Below are 22422 nucleotides of genomic sequence, written 5' to 3'. Positions count from 1 at the left end.
TGAGGGACAGTGGTTTGAACTTATTTTGTCTGTCTGCCAAGTCCAGTGTTTTTTCTGTCCTATCAGTAATAACATCAATCCAGGCTTGTTTATATATTTCAGGTCACAGAGTATTGCTGATGTCTCTGTAGAAGCTTCATTTACCCCTGATAAGATCAATTTGTTGAACAAGAATGCTGAAATAATCCTCAAATTGTGCTTCAGTGCAAATTTCAGACCTACTGCACAAAACAACAAAGTGGGTAAGCAGATTCTAAATGATCTTTTTCAAAATCATGTGCATAAATTAATTTAACAGCAATTAGGTAACTTTTTTTGGATTAAAAAGTAAAAACAAAGCAAACAAAACAAAACACCCCAAACACTTGGCTATTGCTGCAGTCATCTTTTCAAGCCTGAAGCCTGAAAAATAGAGGCTAGTTGAACAAAGAAAGGCAGCTTGAGACTAGCTTTCCCCAAATCCAATGAGATAATAATGAGTACCTTCAAGATAAAAGTTGTCTTTTTCTCCATAGATACTCTCATACCAGGAAGCTATCTTAAGTTATAGACTCTGTAATTATACTAAACACTGAACCTTTTCCCCAAAATGCTGGGGCAATTGTGGTTCAGCTAATCAATGAAACAATTATTAAAAATTGATTGAGATCCTAATTTATGTCAGGTACTGTATTAGGTGCTGGGGATAAAATGACAAAAATCAACTGGTACCTGTCCTGAAAGAGACAAGTGTCTTACTGAGTTCTTACTATAAGTTCTTTATAGAAGTTTCCCATTTATCTTTCTACCACCCTTGGAATCTAACATATACATGATAAGTGGATGAAGATCTGTGTGGATTTCTACCCTATGCCCATTTATTTACTAAGTCTTCGTTGCCTGAAACGCATAGAGGTTAAGTGATTTGCCTAAGATCATATAGCTGGTGTGAAGTGAAGAAGGGAGCATTTGATTCCAGATCTTCCTGACTAAACCTAACATTTTATACACTGTGATATATTCCCCATAGTTGATACTTAATATCTAAAGGCTATGTGGTACAGCCCTTAGTAATGATGTAATAATAACCCCAAAGCTATGTGGCCTTGGGAAATTAGAATGATGTATTTCTTAGGCTATCTTGCTTTAGTTTACTTTGTACTGCCAGGATGCTGAATACAAAAGAGTTTTGGCTTTCAGATAACAGTCTGCTGATCAATGATAATGGGGCTTCTGAAACTAGTGAGCATCAATAATGAGCAATCAATAATAAAGGTAACATAGGCACATTACAAAATCGAATGCCTGCCACTTGACTTAGTGACATTTCAGGCCTAAAAACATACTTTGCAATACCTGCCTAGAACCCCAACATTTTTGAGGTGGCCTTGAATCCCAACAAATTGGTGAATGAATGTTGAGTAATTAATAAGAGGTGCTAGAGGAAGAGGAAGAAAGAAAGAATTATAAAACCTAGTACTAGACTCCTTGAACTAATGTAGATGAAACAATTAGAATAACTTGATATATAAAGTCAATATATAAAATAGAGAAGTAATGTAAGATAGAACACACACAATTGGTCTAGTTTAAATATTTTCTCTGCTATATATTTTCTTTCGATAAATCTTCAACAACCAGCTTTCTGAAAATGGTGCGGCTTATCTTATTTATTTATTTGTTTGTTTTTGCTGAGGCAATTGGGGTTAAGTGCCCAGGGACACACAGCTAGGACATGTGAAGTGTCTGAAACCAGCTTTGAACTAAGGTCTTCCTAACTTCAGGGCTGATGCTCTATCCCCTGCACCACCTAGCCACCCCATAGCATGGCATACTTTAAGTTTAATCTGCATTATTATATCTCCCCCATTATTCTCTTGTGTCTAGATAACTAAAGAAATAATAAATCAAACCATGATTTATGGCATTTGTCACTTTCTATGGTTGCAAATGTTCAGATCAAAATTTTAACCATCAGCTAGTGAAAGTCAATATCAACTAGCATTCATGCAACTCTGTTGCTTTGTGGCTCTGTTCTAATTCAACCTTATAATGTCCCAGGCAGCTCTTTAAGACTTTCAGAACAGGTACTGCTCTATATAGGTAGAAGGAGTTTCTTCCCTGAGAACTATAAACATTAAAATAATCACAGGTCTAGACCAGAATAGCATAAAATTGTACTAAATTGTTTCCAATAAACTAAAGGGGCTTTAAGAATACTAACAAGGGAGAGATCTCTTAGCTAGAGTGGCTTAACCTACTTTCATGGACAAGACACGTTGAGGGAACAGTAGAAGATATGCATCACAACTATATTCCAGTATGGATTGCTCATCCTTCTACCTACCCTATACCTTTGAGGAGAAGAATCATGATGTAATGAAAAGAACACTGGTTAAAGTATCAACAGTGTTACCTTTGAGCCTCAGTTCTGTTTCTTACTATTTATGCAACCCCATGGTAATATAATTTCTCCTTATTGGAACATAAATTTTCCCATATGCACAAGGAAATGGTTGGATTTAGAAGTCTCAGCTTAAATTACCACTTTCTACATGAAGCTGCTAATCTACCTGAGTTGCTCTTAAAATCACATTGTATCCAATTCATATTTGAACATGTGGCTCCCTCTGATACAATATAAGCTCCCCAAGGGCAGGGAATGTTTCTCTTTTATTTTAGAATCCCTAAGTATAGCCTGGCACTTAGTAAGTGCTTAAATGTTTGTTGAGTGATTGATTCCTTTCTGCTCTAAAATCTTAGTTTCAAAAAAGCCATCTTAAGCCATATAGTCTCCTAAAAAATTTCCCTCATAGCTTTAGCTTTTATTGAATACCCTCCTCCCTGAATTCTTGTGCCACTTGTAGCCTGTATCATTCAGTTTGGCACTTTATTAATATTCTGTGGTGTTTAATTTCCTGGTGTTTCTTGTGAAGTATGTTTATGTTCTCAACAAAATTCTCAATTTCATTTTTGTATGCCAGGGATTATTCTGTCCATGGAAACCTAAGGCAATTTTAATTTGATAAATGGAAAATGTTATAATTGTTCAGTCATTTCACTCAAGTCTCATGCTTTTTGACATAATTTGGGTTTTTTTTTGACAAAGATGTTGAAGTGGTTTGACATTTGTGACTTGTTTAGTATTACACAGCTAAGTATCTGAATTCAGGATTTCCTAATTCCAGGCCCAACACTCAGTCTATTGTATCATATATAGCAGGTCTATAAGGCAAATAAAAGGTCAGTTTGCAAACTGTGGGGAGATGCTAATATGCGGGCAGGTTTCAATTAAGGGATGACATTGAATCTTAAAAAAAACAGTGGTTTCAAGAAGTGGAAAAAGATAAGACATAGTAAATTCTAGGCATGGGATACAGGTAATACAAAGATGGAAAGACAGAAAATATTATGTTATATACCAGAAATAATAAGGCGGCAAAATTGAATATATTGGAGTGTCTACAGAAGGGAGTAATGTGTAATATGGTTGGAAAAGTAGGATAAGGTCTGGATATGAAGAATTTTAAATGAGAAACAAGGTACTTTAAGAAGACATTTGAATTTATTGAATAGTAGAGGACATAGGCCTATACTTTTTTTTTCTTTTTAAGGAAAATCATTTAGGTATTCTTATAAAGAAACTGCCCTGGATATGTTAACATCTTACCTAAGTTCTAATTTTAAAAATCCATACAGCAGCTAGAACTTCAAACTCATGCACTAACTTCATAACTGTGTGCTTTTCCTATTTTTTACATTTTCATTTTCACATACTTTCACATGTCTAGGATTTTTTTTTAGTTTTTTTTTCAAAATTCATCCCAACTTTACTTAGTACATTTCACAACTTGCCTTTACAAAGCCCTTAGAGATAGTTCAGTCTCAAAATCATTGCCTTATGATTCTTAATAGATCAGTCTGTTTAAATGATTCAGTGGAAAATATATATTCATTGGCAAACAAAGGCTCACTGTTCAGAGTTCTGGCCTAGAAATATCTCATCTCATATATCTTCTTCTTTTCAAATGAAACTCATCCCTCTGCCCTAATGTATTCCAAAGTAGCTTTCTACCATTAAGCTTCTTTTCAATTCATTATTTTTCTTTCAAGGTTTGGTGAGTTGTTCTTGTTTGATATCTGTCTCATTTACCTCAGGCCTTGTCTGAGCATAGACAAGTGATGATAAGGTGTTAACTAACTGCATTATTTTTATACCATATCAATTTGTGATATCCTATTGTGCATAATGTTTCTTTTGCATGAGAAATTAGTTTCATTTTCAAACCACCAAAATAACTAATTTTGATGACATTTTCTCTCTTCTGTCATCAGCTGTCTATTGTAAATTGGGCAAATCATTTAAAATTTCAGGGCTGCATTTTCTTCAACTATAAAATGAAAGGGATTGACTAGATAACTACCAAGTTCTTTCTGATTCTAGATATGTAATCCTATGTGACCTTCACCTTTATGCTTCAAAAAGTGAAAAACAGCTACTTCTTTTATGAGAATATAGACAAAATTGACAAGGCTATTGGATGTCTTTGTAGAACTATGGATTTTACTAGTTACATACTGTTGGATTCAAAAGTACAGAAAGTGCTAAAACAAAAGAGATGAGAATCTCCAAAGGAATAGCTTGTGCTATTAATAACATGTATTTTTCATGGAGAGACGACCAGAACTTCTCTCTCCATTTTGGACATAAAAATGACAGAAGAGCTCAATTAAAGACAATAATTTTGCTTTTCAAAGAAACTGGCTGATTTATATTAATTCTTAATTCTCTTACATCTATTCTGTCAGAGTCAGAGTTTCTTGTTCAGTCATTTTTCAGTTGTGTCCAATTCTTTGTGATCGCATTTGGTGTTTTCTTGGCAAAGATATTGGAGTAGTTTGCCATTTCCTTCTCTAGCTCATATTACAGATGAAGAAACTAAGGTAAACTGGATTAAATGACTTGCCCAGGGTTGCACCATTAGTGAGTATGTTGAACTCAAGAAGATGAGTCTTCCTGACTCCCAGGCTAGCATCCTCTTTACCATATCACCTAACTTTCCCATATCAGAGTTAAGGTTTCTTTAATTTTTAAATTAAGCTTAATTATTTCCAGTAATGTTTCCAGTTAAAAAAGAAAAGAGTGTGGGCAGAAGAATAGAAGTTCAACAAAAGTACTAGCCAAACCAACTTGGGAAAGTAGAGTTGATGGCAACCCCTTCACTATTTATAATTGGATATTTTCTATCATTATTTTATTTTTTTTTAATTATTTTAACAACCTATAAACAGAATGTGTCAAATCATATAAAATAATTATTTTCCTTCCAGGGCACCTCTTTCAATAAATTGTTGTAAGAATCTAATACTCTGACAACAGAATTATTTAGCACCTTTTGGTTTCAAAACCTCTCACATGCATGATCTTATTTAATCCTTAGTAAGACTGTAAGAGATGTATCTTCTCCCCATTTTGCAGATGAGGAGGGAAGCCTAACAAAGCGACTTGCTAGATTCATTCATCTATAATTGGCAAAACGAGGACTCAGATTGTAGCTAATATTTCACCACATTATACTGCCTCTAATATGAATACACTCTACAAAGCATGAGGTATAGATATATTAGCCAGTAATCATTTTTATGTTATATGTGTAAAGTCTGAGAAAGAGAAAGGAAAAACAGTAGCCTAGTTGGTCCAATGAAAGATCAAAGAGAGTGAAAGGTCTTTTCTTTAACACATTTCATTCTCTTCTATTTGGGAAAGTTTTGTTTGGACCAGATGCCTTTTCTTATTATATTTTGTGTCTTTGCCATCTTACAACATGAGACAAAATAAACCTCTTATGCTCCTTTCTCAAATTAATTTTGTAATTAGAAACACATTTTATGTTCTTTCCTCTTATTAGTGTGAGCTAAGTGGTATAGTATATAGACTATTAGTCCTGGAGTCAGGAAGACACAAGTTCAAGACCAACCTCTAACACTTATCTGATGTATGATTCTGGGCAAGACACAAATCTTTGTCTGCCTCAGTTTCCTGTATGCAAAATGGTTATAATAGCATCTATTCTTAGGGTTGTTGTGAGAATTAAATGAGATAATATTTGTAAAGCACTTAGCATAATGCTGAGTACATTGCAGATACTTTTAAGAATTGCTTGTTTTTTTGTTCCTTCCTAAACAGATATTATCTACAATGTAACACTTGATGCTGATCGGTATTCTTCTAGAATAACTTCTAGGGGATTGTTTAAAGAAAACAATGAAAGATACATTAAGAAAAATATGGTGGTATATCATGCCCCTATTTGTTCAGAATACATCATCAATATACAGGTAAGGACTCATAATTTTCTCTTTTTTCCCTACTCTGAAATTTCCCATAATTATCAAATAAAAGAAAACTTTGAATGTTAGATAATTTCTTCCCTTTCAGTACATTATTGTACTGTTGCCTGTTTGATGAGTAAGGAATGCTAATATCATTCTACAATAATATTTGTGATTTCTTTCCCTTTCATTGTGCATAAAAAAGTCTTTTTACTGAGACTGGAGATTATTTCACTTTTTGCCTTTGTACTCTAATGCTTGCCACCCATTGGTGCCCAGCTTACAATAGTTATATAATGAATCTTCATTTTTTATTTATACTTAGATTCTCAGCTTAAGTAAGCTATTGTTATTCATTTATTTCAGTCTTCTCTGACTCTTCATGATTTAGAGTTCCTTTAGCAAAGATTCTGGAATGCTTTGCTATTTTCTTGTCCAGCTCAGTTTATTTTACAGGAAACTGAGGAATACATTTATTGTGCTAACCAGCAGCTCCAAAAACAAATATTAGTAATACATAAATTTTTTAAAAAAGTGTTTTCTTAATTAGAATTCCCAATGCTTAAGAACAAGGAAATTTACATGCCAGCAAATTGTATGGACATTTTCTCATACAGTAAAGTATATTTATTGTTAATACTATTAAAAAGATCATACCCAGTAATAGATGAATGCCTTGGATTTAACTTGAGATATAAAGGAGAGAATAGATAATAGCAAAGTCAACATTATTTAGTCCACTTTTGTATTTGTATTTGATTCAAATAAATATTATTGCCTTTAGGGGGAGAACTGCCAACAAAAGAATTAAGTTGTAGATGATGTGCATATTTATCATTAGAAAGTACAAATGGTATTTGAAAGAAATATATCCATCAACAAGCATTTATTAAACATGTCTTCTATGCCAGGCATTGTTCTTGGTACTAGGGATTCAAAGTCAAAAATTAATCAATTGCTACAATGAAGGAAATTCTATTTTTTAATAATGTGTATGTGTGTGTGTGTCCACATAAAATACATTAAATCACTAAAAGGTGATTTGAGGGCATGGGTAGGGGAGGAATTAGCAACTAGAAATGTCATAAAAAGAATGCTGCAGAATGTAATGCCTAAATGAAAAGAAGAGGTGAAAAAACAGGGGATTACAGTCATAGGGGATGACCAGAGTAAAGAGACAAAGATAGGAACAATAAACAGGTACGACAACATGCAAAGTGGAATGATTATAATAAACTAGATATATAGATTGGGACCAGGATATACAAAGTTTTAAATGCCCAACATGAGTGTTTATTTTTAGTTTTAGAGGCATTAGGGAGCTATTAAAGTTTATTGATTAGAGCAATGACGTGGTCAGAGCTATATTTTAAGAAAGTCACTTTGACAGCTGTGTAGAGAATGAGTTGAAATGAATAAGGTGAGGCAAAACTATGAAAATGTACAAACATGGCAGAACAAGATAAAGTACTCTTCCAGATTAGTTTGGGAGGGATCATATTGAAGTTTAAAGGCAGTAGAGAATTAAAATTTGTCCAGTTGTTTTATAACTATAATTTGAAGACTTATATAAGATAATCAAATGAATTATTTATGAATAAAAGCCTCAAATATAGCTTAATTTTTCATATTTAGTCTAACTTTAAACATAGTTCAAATATATGTTTTCATTGACTTAATTATTTCTTCCTTTAACAAAAATTTATATCCCAGTTGTAATAGTGAATGATGTTAGAGTCACTCTACTGAAAAATATTCCACTGTGTGTGGTCTGCCTTATAAGGAATCTTTCAGAATTTAACTAACATGATCTTCAGACACAGTTTTCAATTTGCTGTACAATTTATTTACAGACTTCAGTTTACTATCAATTTTCAGGTTCCTGCTCAAAGATTTCTTAGTTTGAAAGACTACTAGAACTTGTAATACTATTAATTAGTCAAAGGCAAAAATTAAAATTCCTGCCTGTGGAGAGCTTACATTCAGCTGAAGGAGATAATATGTACATTGTGAAATTTAAATGCTACTTTTATATTTTTGAGAATATGGGGTTGTTGCCATTTGAATAGTCCTTTCCTGGAGTATGTGTATAAATATATTTCAGAAGAATTGGCCAAAAATCACCTGTTACATTGTTACTAAGTATACTTAATTTTTGTAAATTCTAGTTTATAATATTTTATTTTAACTGAAAATTCTGCAATGCCCTTATTTATTTAGTGGAAAATTTCATCTTGTCTTGTGCCACTAAAGACCCTAATTACCTAACTACCTACCCAGTATTATCTTCGTTTTTCTAAATGAGACATAGAAGAGACAAGTACTGTCATTGAGCTTCTCAATCAAAATTGTGGAACTATTCCTTTATGGTCTTCTTTTTCCACTGTCCTAATTGTCAAACCACCCTAATTGTCAGACCAAGTTTCCCTCAAGACCACAATCCAATACTATATGGTCAGCAACTTTGGAAAGCCTAATGGTTCCAGAAAATGTTTTGTGGTAGAAAATTAGAAACATAATTATTGACTAAAAGATTGATTCTAAATTAAAGTGACAGGTAATGGAAGGTAAGGAGAAAAAAAGTTTGTGAGGGTCCTTTTCCCCCCGATCATTGTAACTGAATAGATCATTGACTTTTATAGCCATTTACTTTCTTACTACCGACACACACTCAAAATCTGCTTTGGTTTCTCCTTATGATATAGGAGTACCCTGAGTTCTTTAAGACTATTCCAGACCAATGCAAGACTTAGATGAGTCTACCAAAAACAAACAAACAAACAAGCAAAAGCTGTATATATGGAATAAGCAACTAATTATGCTTGTCTTTCTCAAACCTATCTAAGTTTAGAGAGATTCCTCAAAGGAAAGGGCTTAAGCACTATTATTAGAGTACATTTAGGAAGTGAAGAGAATTTGATTTGACTAGACAAAGGAAATATACATGCCTATGGAATCCTACAACTTTAAAGAAGTGAGTATCCAGGATTAAGGAAACTGTCTAATTATGCTACCTGACATAAAAGTCATACTTTTTAATGAGTTAACTTTAATTTTACTTGATCCTTTGCATGGAAATGCTAAAGACCAGGAACATTTCTAAGGATTTAGAACTTCACAATTTGAATCATAATATGTGGGTGTGGGTATCCAATGCATCCCTCAACATCCTGTCTCTTTCTCTTGCTACCCATATTCACAGTTGAAAGATGACTATATTTGCAAGAGTAAAACCATTCCAAAACTATTTTTATAAGACTATTTGCTTTACTACATTCAAACTGAAAGGGAAGCTTTGTTTTTCAGGAACCTTCTGATGTTGTCAACTCCTTAAATGTTCGAGTAGACATCAGTTTGGCAAAGCCTGGTACAAGTCCTGCTCTGGAAGAGTATTCTGAGACTTCAAAGGACTTCAGTGTAAGTAGAGGCCTGGCCTTCACCATTTTTAAAAAAAACTAATTGTGTCTTTTACCAAAATGAATTAAATTCCAGTAGTCACATTGTCAATACTAATAATAACAAAATCATCTAGTTGTTTCCCTTAACAGTATTTGTGAAAGAAATGGTATTTTCACTTTCTTTAGATACCTTTTTTAAAAGACTGTGGGGATGATGGACTCTGCATCTCTGATCTTGTTCTTGAAGTTCAACAAATAACAGATACTCAGTAAGTTTTACTTTGAATCTCTGTGCGTGTGTATATGTGTATATAAAAGTGTATGAAAGAACAGGCAGATGGAGAGGAGAAGAGAGAGAGGAAAAGGCAAAAAGGGGAGGGGGAAAGAAAGGTGGGGAGAGAGAGAAAACATGTTGGAGAAGGTATTGTTCAATGACTCTTAAAAATAAATAATTAATTTTTATGTGAACAAATACCTATATGAATAGGATTTCAGTTCCTAGCATTAGTAAAAAAAAAAAAAAAAAAAAAAAAAAGGTGAGGGGAAGGAAGACTTGGGGATATGCCTATTTTAAGGTGACAATTAAAAATCCATAGCCACTTCTCATCATTTTACTTCCATGCTCATCTAATGTAGTCCTAATTCAGTTTATTCTTCAGAGTTTTTATTACCAGTACTACAGTCTCATAAAACATTTGTAGTTCTGTTTGTGGAAAATCTTTGAATGTTCAGGGTTGACTAATTTGGAGATACAGTGGGCCATTTCCTCTAACTTTTTTATTTTCATTAACAGAAAACAGCCATATATTGTCAGCAACCAAAACAGAAGGTTAACATTTGCAGTAATGCTGAAAAACAAAAGGGAAAGTGCTTATAACACCAGAATTGTTACTGCTTTTTCAGAAAATTTGTTTTTTGCCTCATCTTCTGCATCGGTATGTGATGATATACACTTACTAACCTAACTTTTCTTTGCACTAATAGCATTTATTCATTTGTGCCTGGAAATGGGGAATTCTTCGTTTCTTGTAGTCTGATATTAAAGCCTTCCCTCTTTTTCCACATGCCCTTGAGGTGGCTCGATTTGTCTTCCACATTTAAAGCAGCATTTCCACCTTAATAATAAAAAGATCCTGATTTTATAAACCTCTAATAAAGGCAGGTTAGTATATAAACTGGCAGCATATCTAGACAGATTTTTGTTTCACTGACAAATTATCTTTTCCTTTCCTTTGAAACTTGGCACAAGAAATTTTACACTTCCCCAACTCCCAGTAGCACACCAGTCTAGTGCTGCTGCTGTGTCTGCCCCCCACATGCCTCAGCCTCAACTTGCTAAATCAAAGGGCTGATATGCATAGAGCTTAGAATCATTCTTTGTAGCTTTGTAGCTTTGGGACCACAGGCCTTTCTGTGGTCATTTTTTTGTATTCAAGCCAAATCTGCTAATCAAATAGAGATGAATACTGTTCCAGAAACACACTTTAATGTGAATATTTTCCCCAAGGGTAAAGGAAAATAAAGCAAGAGATATAATTTGAGGTATTTTCTTTAACCAATGCATTTAAGGATAGAATAAAATGATTTTTATCTAGTTTCTTATTTAAACTTGTTAGACTTAGTTTTGAGTCTCCCCTGACCTTTTCAGTGTTTTTTTTTTCCTTTGGGGGAGAGGGTTGTGTGGGGAATTCAAAATGAAACTTTCTATTTTTAAAGGAAAAAAGGATCCTATTAAATAATTAAGTCTAAACAGATAATAGAATCCAGTGCCTACATTATAGTCATTTTGCAAATTGCTTTCTTGGTGCTGTTTGCTTTGTATCATTTCTTCAAGTTTCCCCTTAGTTCAATACATATCCCACTCAGATATCAAATTAATTTTGTTAAATCAGAAGTCCAACAGTGTCTTCCCTTATTCAATTAACTCCAGTGGCTTCCCATAACCTTTAGGATCCAAAACAAAATCTTCTGTTTGGCTTTTAAAGCCAGCCATAACTTGCCTGCCTCCTTTCTACCTCTTCAGTCATTTTATACCTTACACTCCCTAATGTACTTTATAAGGCTATAACCCTTTCCTTCTTGCATTTTCTTACTCTAGACTCTCCATTACCCAATGTTAGATACTTTCATGGCCATTTCTCATGCGTGGAACTTTCATTTTTTATCTCTACCATCCAGCTTCCCCCATTTCCTTCAGAATTCAACTAAAATCCCATATTCTGCAAAAAAGACTTTTCCTTAGAAACTCTTAATGACTTCTCTGAATCATTATATATACATACATATACATATACATATATATGTATGTATTACATATACATACATATACATATATATGTATGTATTACATATACATATATATGTATGTATATGTGCTGCCTATGCATATACACATAAGAACACATATACATATATTTATGTATACATACACATATATAAGTATATGTGCTCATAAATACATATATAAGTATATACATGTGTAATGTTCTTGAATTGTGAGGGTCCAGTCATCTGCTCAATTATAATCCTTCTCTGGGAGGAGATCTTGTAAAATCCTTTCCTCTGTGCACAGGTTTCTTGGGAGCTCTGAATCTCCTCCAGCTCTTGTCCTTCCCCAAATCAGACTGGTCTCCTTTCAGCCTGCCTGGCATCACAACTCCATATCAGAGTATATCCTCTCAGACCCAATGCTGCTCTTCTTTTATTCTCCAAGAGAATAGGCATGTGAGAACTCAATGGGGCATAGGGAAATACTTCCACCAATGAACTTGCTCCTCTTAGAATTCCTAAGGTATAAACTCCCTTTAAAGGCCCCAACCAAAGGTCTGAGCTAGAGAACTGTCAAGTCAACCTGAGTTCTCACCTTGTCACTGTCCAGAGAACCTCAATTCTCACCTTGTAATCCTAATATACATGCATATGTGTATATGTATAGGTACATACACTTATCTTGGTCTTTCTATTTATATAATTATTTGCATGTTGTATTCCCCATTAGCTTGCTGAGATCCTGCACTATCATTTCCCTTTAGTGGACTACTTTGTCTTCCCTTTCCTTTCAGCTTTAAAGTACATCAAAATATATCAAAATCCTTCCTAAACTATCTGCCTTTTTAGATTCTCTTTATAGTCCCTGATGATGTGTTTTGAGAGGATATGTGTATCATCTCATCATATTAAAATGTAAACCATTCATCCTTGTTTAGTTTATTATCATTGCTCACTCATGTTTCTCTTGAGTTCTATGTTTATATTTCAGAATTTCTTGTAGTTCTTGTAGGGTTTTTTATTTTTATTTTTTAGGAATGCTTGGAAGTTCTCTATTTTATTAAAGGTTTATTGCATGGATTTTTTTCCCCAGCAGCTGGGCTTTGCTCTAAGTTATTCTTGGCCTTTATATTTTACCTTCTGCAATATTATATTCCAAGCTCTTCACTCTTTTATAGTTACTATTGACAACTGTATATAATCCTGATTGATTCTGTAGTAAGTGAATTCTTTCAGGCTACTTGTAGTATTTTTTCTCTAACCAAGAATCTCTGAATGTTGTTTATCATATTCTTAGAGATTTTATTTTGGATTTCTTTAAGGAGGGAACTAGTGGATTATATCCATTTTTACTTTGTCCTTTTAATTCTAAGAGAAAAGGAAAATCTTGAAGTATGTTTAGCTATTTATTTTTAAGTCACAACTTTCAGATAATTATTTTATATCACCATGATTTTCACTAGTATAATTCTACCTCCCTCTCCCAGAGAGCCATACTGTATAACAAATCTCTGACAGAGTGTCACTTTATTAAATGATTTCCAGTTATTTTCCAAAATGGTAATATTGATTTACAGCTCCTGCAGTAATGCATTAGAATGCCTGTCTTTCCATAATTCCTTTCAACATTGATTATTCCCATCTCTTCATATTTTTATCAGTTTGTAGAAGGTAAGGTAAAATCTCAAGGTTGTTTTGATTTTTATTTCTGTTACTATTAATGATTTGTGTAGTCCAGTGATTCTTAAACCATCTTTTCACATATTTTTCAGGTCAGTTGTTTTTGATATATTTTTTGTGTTTTTCAACTATTTTTATATTTCTTGTTGCTTCTTGGAATCATTGCTTCTTTTGGTTCATTCTAATTTTCATGTAGCCTGTTGATTAGGTAGAGCTTTATATTTCTTATGTCAAGTTATTTGTTATCTTTCCAATTCCTTCTTTTATTTTTCATTTGCTTTCTGATTTTTCCTAGCACCTTCGTTTATTTTCCAATTATTTCCTCTACTGCTTTCATTTCATTTGTAAAATAATTTTGGCTTTAAATCCAAATTTTTCTTTCATCTCTTCTAAGAATTCTAATTGAATTTGTTCCCAAACTGTGTTGCTCTTTAAGACTTTGTATTTGTTTTGAACTTGTTTTCCTCTACATTTATGTTTTGAGCATTCCTGTAGTCTTAATAGGAACTGTTTTGTTTGCTCTTTTTTCTAGCCTTCTTTCTTTAGCCTTTGTTTTAGAACCAGCATTGGAGACAGAGCCACAGTAATGCTGCTTCTGTATTTTTCCTCATTCACATGACTCATTTCTTGGCTTGGACTGCTGTTATTAGTCATAGGGACCCTTTTCCATCCATATTGGATCTGTGATCCAGCACTTGTTAATGAGTGACAGAGCTTCCAAATAGTACCTGTTTCTTCTTGTAAAATAAGGTCAGGCCCCTTTGTTTCAGATCTGAAATCTCTTCTTCCATTGTTGCACATTGCACATGGAGAAGAAAATGCTCCAAGTGGCCATTACTGGCCTATCTCTATAGCTTACATAGGTTTCTCTGTCTTTTTATGCTAACCTGGACTGGAAAAAAAATATTCAATCTGATTTTTTTTCTTCCACCTCCTAATCAAGATTTAACCTGATAGCTTTTCCAGATTTTTAATAATAGTTGTAGGGGGGAAGTTAACTATATTTTTTTCTGCTACTTTGCCTTTTTGATTGGTCTTTGCTTCTCACCATTTTCCCCCTACTACTAAAAAATGTAGCTATAAACATTTTGTTATATTGGACTTTTTTTTATAACATTGACCTAATTGGGATGTATAATCAATAATTAGATCTCTGGGCTTAAGGCTATGAATAATTTGGTAACTTTTATTCTGAAATTCTTGCTTTTGAGAAAGGTTAGACCAATTCATAGTTTCATCACCAGTATATTAGGGTGCCTGATTTTATAGATCACCTTCTGTTGGAATACAAGAGAACTGTTGAAATACATGGGAGTGACCAGACAGTGGCTGCTGGAGATCCAACCCAGACCTGCAGAATGTATCTCCTCTTGTGAGAGGATGATACTAGGCAACTTAGAGGCAGTTGATGTTCTCTGACTTCTCTGACTGAGAGGCCATTATATTAACTGACCTCTGGAGTCTGGAGCCTGAAGTTTTCTCTGTGGCTGAGATTGCCACAGGAGTCCTCTGTGACTCCTTTAAATATTCCAGTACAATCAAGTCACTACCTCACACAGAGCATGCCCAACCACACTTGAGCATGCACCAACTTGTCAGGAAAGCCATCACATTACCTTATTAGCTTAAGTATATGTACTTGACTAGAGTGAATACATCAATAGCTAGAGAATTATTATCTTATCAACTATACTGAATCTTAATTATACATTTTCAGAGTTCTAACCCGCTACCACCTTCAACATTATTTCTCATTTTCATTCTATTTGCCAACTTGGTAATCAAGAAATGAAAGATCAGTTATTTTGATTTGCATTCCTCATCATTGGTGATTTGGAGCATTTTAAGATATTGTCATTCCTTCTTTCAAAATTATCCTCTCTTTGCATATTTATCTTTTCAAGAGTGCTTCATCATGAATTTAATTTTTTTTCAGAGACAGTGTAATGCAAATTCAAAATAGATCAGGCTAAATTCAAAACCCCAAGCTCACCAATAACAAAATCCTGGAAATATTTAAGGTGTAAGGGACCATAGGAACCATACAAATCAACATATACTTAAAAAGAAACGTCACTGTGATATTTCTCACAAGTGAGCCATCTATCCTTTGTTTGAAGACCTCCTATGACAAAGCTACTGTCTTTAGAAGCAGTACATTTCATCTTTGATATCTTTAGTTATAAGAAGTTTTTCCTAGCATATAGCCTAAATTTTCAAATTTAAAATTATTTTGAAATGGATAAAACACTTCCTTTTATTATTAAAAGGAAGGTTCAAACTGTTTGGACATGTATACATATATTAGATTTAATTTATACTTTAACATATTTAACATGTATTGGCCAACCTGCCATCTAGGGAGGGGGAAGGAGGGGAAAAATTAGAACAAAAGGTTTGGCAATTGTCAGTGTTGTAAATTACCCATGCATATATCTGGTAAATAAAAACTATTAATAAAAAAGGAAGATTCATGAAGCTTACATACACACATACACACACACACACACACACACACACATATATATATATATATATTTTTTTTTTTTTAATCCCCCATACTTGTGCACCTAATCATTGTGTTTTGTTATTTTGTCTACCTTTCAGGTTGATGGGACTGAAATTTCATGTCAGTTGGATACTTCCAAGAAAGTTCTCACCTGTCATGTTGGCTATCCTTCTATCAAGAGTGATCAGCAGGTACTCCTGGCATCTCATTTAGAGTTCAAAGAGCATCAGTGCTCCTAAGTGTTCATTAAGTAATGCTGATTAATTAAGCAGTTCATAAGCAACCTCATAAGACAACTAAAGAAAAATGGCTTACCATTCTATAAAAGATTTTGAGTTGATTTTTTTTTCTTTAAATGCTTATTTGAATTGCAAAAATTAGGATTTTTTATGTATTCTAGATTTTGGGAGTAACACGCAATCTGTATCTTCTACATTCATATACTATCTATGTCTGAGTACTGTATCATTTAAACATATTGCCTACCACTTGTGAAAATGCCAGGCAGAAAAGTCCAAAGCTTATCTCCTGGTACTGTACTAACTCAAACATACTGTAAAGATGGCAAATTCAAAGAAATTATTTGGTACTACATGTGCAAAATGGCTATGTAAACTTGGGGAAGATTGAAGGGTGGTAAAAGTGAGTCCCACTTTATAAAAAAACAAAAACAAGAACTAAATTATGGAGAGTGAAGTGAAATAGGATACATTAGAATAGAGAATGATAAGGCAGCAAATTTCTACATTTTATCAAGTTGAGAATTAAATTGGATATGATTGCTTTTTTGTGAAACACTTTGCTGAATGAATGGTTTATGAGAACTTCTTTGGGATTCATTTATGTCTTTATCTATTTATTTGGATTTTATTTTTGTAGGTGTCTTTTAATATAAACTTTGACTTCAATTTCCAAAATCTTCGGAACATGGCACTTGTCAGTTTTCAAGCTTTAAGGTGAAATAAAATAAATTGTGAAGGGGAGTGGATAAGTTTTGTACTATATACATTTAAAATAGCATTTTAATTGTTTTCATACTAACTTTTTTAAATAGTGAAAGTCAAGAAGAAAATGAAGCAGACAATAGAGTCAACTTTACAATTCCCTTGCTGTATGATGCAGAAATTCATTTAACGAGGTAGGTAGAGTTAACAAAGTTTAGTAGAGATGACAATAGATATGTTGGTGACATATTGTTGTTTTTTTTTGTTTTTGTTTTTGTTTTTTTTTTGTGTGTGTGTGTATGTGTACACATTAGTGAACACTTATTTACTTCCACTTTCTATAAGGTCCAAGTCAATCACCTGCCTACTAGTTATATTTTGAGTGACTCTTTTGGGCCTTTATAGGAAACAAAATCACTATAGATTTCATGATCTATTTAGTCTCATGTTACCTCAAGGGGTATTATACCCATAAATATTTCATACCCCTGACAGAATGCTTCTAAGTTTCTCCCAGCTACCTCCCACCTCCTAACTACATCAATAAGGAGTAAGGAAATGTTAGCATTGCCAGCAGCCACTATCTATGTTCCTGAAGTCCAAAATTGTATTCTTCAATGTGGAAACACATTATGTTATACACTTTGGTGGACAGGGAAGATATGATGATGACTAAATGAACAAATGCAATGATAGTGCAAAACTTAGATCAAACATACAAAGATTCCCTCTGAGGGAAAATTCATTGTTATTTTTTCTTTCTGAAATGGAAACCTGTAGAGCAGTGGCAGCAGCATTTTGACTGATAATAGTCACAGCGAACTTTATAATATCAAGTGAACCTTACACCCATTATGAAAATCTCAGTGGGTTGATAGCACCTGCTTATCTCATTCAGAAGTAGTTTGGCAACCTGACCGTACAGCAGATGTGTTTAAGCCAATACCCATTAAACTTTAGGTCAGTAGCATCATAAAATATCTAGGTCACTGTCTGCTCAAACATTCAAGTGAACTTCTAGCAAAGTTGGAAGCCCTCGCCAAAGCTAGTAAGGCAAATTCCACTGGTGTCATCTTATGAGCCAACTATCTAGAGGTTGTAGTTATTGTTGCTTTTTTCCAATTTCCAAAGTGCCAGATATCTGGTTGCTGAGAAAGAAAAAAAAATCAAATCAAACCAACTTAAATAAAGGGCATGCCATTTAGTCTTAAAGTTGAAATATGAGCAGCTGTGAGGAAATGGTCCCAGAATGAATGAATCATAAACTTGGACACAAATGGAAACAGAGTCTAGATTATTGCATTCATCACTTAGAAATCTTTAGTAGATATTGCTATTGTGACACTGTATCATCATTCTCAAGGTAAATAGGTATCATATCATCTGATTTTTTTAATCTGACTGCATCATCTCTTTCTTATTATGAATTCTTTGTTCTCATTTCTTTCTTACCTTTTTACACAATGTTACCCTAGAAGTTTTTTTTTTTTTTTAAACAGGAAATGGTTGCGATAGTTTCTTTTTTACTCATCACCACCTATGTGCTTGCTTTTGCATTATTATCTTTGATCTAAAAAAAAGATACTCAAGTGATTGTAACATGCAAATGTGTATGTATTTGGAACAACATTTTTTGGCAGAAATATCTGCATTTTGAGAAAAAACAAAATATCCTTTGCCTTTATAATTCACATTCCTCAAATCTCTTGCTTTCCAGAAATCAAGGGAAATTACACAGCTAAATATAATAAGCAAGATATTTTGAAATGCCCTCAAGTAAAAGTTATTGTGAAGAACAGTTACTTCACAATGAGAATTTGAAGGTGGAACAAACCTAAAATAAAGGATAATTTTCTTTAAACCACAGGGACTTAGGAAAGCAGTAGATCATTACCCAATTCAGAATTTGGCCAGTGTTGCAGAACTTACACTCTATGGAAGTAATATGGAATCTTCCAAGAATACAAAATGTCACATCTTCAGTTTCCCAGTAGGGTTTCTTCTATTCCATAGAAGTTAAAATAACAAAAACAAACATAAAATAACAAGCAAATGTTTGTCTCATCCAAACACATTAATAGATTTGATATATATTTGTTTCTTCATAATACTTTTTTTAGTAATTTGGACAACTATAATCACAAACAAATCTCATCTTCCAATAAAATTAATTCCTTATGAATGAAGGAATGTTGAAATTTGTAGTTCCAAAAAAAGACACAAGAATCTTTTCCATGCCAGAAAATGTTCCTTCTAAATTTTGCAAAAATCTAGGGGGTTAGAGCACTGGTCTTAAAGTCAGAAGACCTGTATTGAAGTTGCAGATCTAATAATTAATATTTGGTTGACCTTTAGCAAGTCGCAAAACTTTCAGTTTTCTTTACTCAAAAAGACAAAATAATTAAAAGATCATAGATTTAGAATCAGAAAAGACCTCAGATGGCTGGACATAGTTCAATCTTCTCAATTTACAGATTAATCAGTTGAGACCAAAGGAGATAAAATACTTATCAAGATTATACATATATTCAGCATCAAAGCTAAAATTTGAACCTAGGTCCAGTGCTCTTTCCACAGTAATATGTTGTCTCCTAAACATACCTGCTTCGTGGATATCTCATAATAAAAGCATTTTACAAACTTTAAAACATGATATCTATTAAAGTTAATATGCATACACACATGTATCTTCAGATTTGAATCAGCCCTCCAGAGCTTTAGAGAAAGAGAACCTTATTAAGTTGCCTAACTAGAAATTATAGACACTTTTTAAAAATTATTTATAGTTGAGAAAAGAACAATAATGAACCTGAGGTTTTTATTCTAGGAGCATCCTGAGCTCACCATAGAAGAAACTTATAACCCAATGTGAGTAAATCCTAGTCTAGATCCCAATTCTCGAAGTTTGACCTGGAACTAAGACTAGTCTTTTCTGCTGGAGGTTCTTAATCTCCTTTATTTTTTGGTTCTAGGCCCCATGGATAATATCTACTATAAACTCATTCTCAGAATTATGTTTTTAAATCCATAAAATAAAATACTTAGGATTACAAAGACATTAATTATGTTGAAATACAATTATAAAAATATTGAAAAGCATTAACAAATCCAAAATATTGACTTTTTTTTTTTGTTTTTGCTGAGGCAATTGGGGTTAATTACCCAGGGTCACACAGCTAGGAAGTGTTAAGTATCTGAGGTCAAATTAGAACTCAGGTCCTTTTGACTTCAGGGCTGGTGCTCTATCCACTGTACCAACTAGCTGCCCCCAAATATTGACATTTTGAAATGCAATCATCAAATATCTTTTCAAATGTTAATGGAAGCCAGTTTAAGACTATCTTTGAAACGAGCAGAACCAGGAGAACTTTGTATACAATAATAGTAAGATAGTGATGAACAACTATGACAGGCATAACTCTTCTCAGTAATACAGTGACCCAAAACAATTCAAATTGACTTGGGATGGAAAATGACTTTTGCATCTAGAGAGAGAACTATGTAGACTGAAGGATGATTAAAGCATATTATTTTCATCTTTTTGTTTTGTTTTATATTTCTCATGGTTTTTCCCTTTAACTTTGATTTTTCTTTCATAATATGACTAATGTGCTTAAAATGATTGAACATGTATAACCTTTATCAGACTGCTTGCTGTCGGGGAGGTAGAAGGGAAGGGAGGGAGGAAAATTTGGAACTCAAAATCTTGCAAAAGTTAAAAACTATTTTAAAATGTAATTGGAAAAAAAATAAAATACTATCAAGTGAAAAAAAAATAAGAATTTCTGCTCTAGTACAAGAGGAATGAGGACGTAAGTTCCAACTTACATTCACCCTGAAATGAATACTAGAAAAATTAATATAGTAGAACACTATTACTCCTTGAGTTTTGGAGGGCTATTTTTCATGCCAATAGTATTTTTATTGAGTATTGGGAAACTTGGATTTACATACTACCTTTGCTATTACCTGTATGACTTTAAAAATTTCTCTTCTCTAGGTCCATTTTCTCATCTGTTAATTGAATATTTAATCTTCTTTCCAGCTCTAATATTCTTTGGAAACATGTTTTAAGCCACATACTTTATAGTTAGAAAGATCATTTATCCATTCACAGGGAGTAATCAGAAGATAAATTTAGTATTAGAGAGGATGTCACATGTCATCTAATCTAACCCAATCATTTTACAGATAAGGAAACTGAGATCCAAAGAGCTTAAAAGAGCTTGATTTGTGTATTGACCCAAAAGCAGAAATTAGAACTCAGGTTTTCTGATACCGGATCTCTGGGTTCTTCCCATTGTATCATGGGATTCAGATATATTTACTGATGGAACATTTAATGCAGAATTCTACAATGACATAGTAATTTTGTAAAGTAGGTGCTAGCACTATGTTTGTTCAGTGGCCTAACGTGATTAACTTCTCCAATAGAGCTTCTAGATGCTAATACTATAAGACTATGGTATTAAAGGCAAATAATGTGGTAGAATACCAGATATGCTAGGCTTGGGAATTACAAGCTCTAGATTTTTCTGGTCCCTAATGGGATACTGATTATATGATCTTGAATATATCATTTAATTTCTTGTCACTTTTGTTTTCAAAGGGTAAGGTAATCTCTAATTACTTTTGGCTTTAAAATCTATAATTTTAAATTCACATTTCTTTCATTCAATTTACATCAGAATAAAATTTTAAATAAGAAATTAGCAAGCATATGATGAAGATGCAGTCATTTCAAAAGAAGTTTCCTCAGTCCTAAATTGTAAGTCTTGTAAATAAAGTAACAATGGACTCTAAAAAAATTTGCTTTTCATTTATCTATAAAGCTCCTTGAATACTGGAACAGTAGCACTATTTTTAAAAGATATTTTGTAGCATTAATTTGACCTTGGAAAGATTTAGGGGAAAAAAAGTAAAGTTTCAATATGAACCATTAAATACAATATCTGGTTTTAAAATCTTCACTCAACAGGTCTACCAATATCAATTTTTATGAAGTCTTTTCTCATGGCAATGTGTCCTCCACTGTGAAAAATTTTGATGAAATTGGTCCTGTTTTCAGTTTTTCACTTAAGGTGAGTAAGGTGACTGAGTATGGAAAAGCAAAGGGAAAATGGTAGGGAGTAAACAATAGCAACAACATTAAAACAAATAATATTTTTAAAGCCTTAAAAATATCAGATAAAAGACCATATTGTAAATAAAATTAAAAGAATGTAGATAGGACCAAAATTAAGGACACAGAATTGTGTGTAAGTATATATGCTCTAAGAGGAAATTGTGGTTTTAGAATTTAAATTCAGTG

General features: G+C 33.1%; 1 protein-coding gene across 1 annotated transcript in view; it reads left to right on the top strand.

The window, feature by feature from the left end:
• The window catches only part of ITGA2 (integrin subunit alpha 2), a 148418-nt gene that overhangs the window by 101364 nt on the left and 24632 nt on the right, over window positions 1-22422 (top strand). Inside the window, exons 16-24 of the mRNA XM_074282541.1 lie at window positions 103-242; window positions 6167-6318; window positions 9619-9729; window positions 9897-9979; window positions 10504-10645; window positions 16266-16358; window positions 17047-17123; window positions 17222-17305; window positions 22090-22192. Of these exons, the coding sequence (XP_074138642.1) occupies window positions 103-242; window positions 6167-6318; window positions 9619-9729; window positions 9897-9979; window positions 10504-10645; window positions 16266-16358; window positions 17047-17123; window positions 17222-17305; window positions 22090-22192 (985 nt within the window). The remainder of the gene's footprint in view (window positions 1-102; window positions 243-6166; window positions 6319-9618; window positions 9730-9896; window positions 9980-10503; window positions 10646-16265; window positions 16359-17046; window positions 17124-17221; window positions 17306-22089; window positions 22193-22422) is intronic.

This window comes from Sminthopsis crassicaudata, chromosome 1 (genome assembly GCF_048593235.1).
Source record: "Sminthopsis crassicaudata isolate SCR6 chromosome 1, ASM4859323v1, whole genome shotgun sequence".
Classification (NCBI taxonomy): Eukaryota; Metazoa; Chordata; class Mammalia; order Dasyuromorphia; family Dasyuridae; genus Sminthopsis; species Sminthopsis crassicaudata.
This window is presented reverse-complemented; position numbering and strand designations above follow the sequence as displayed.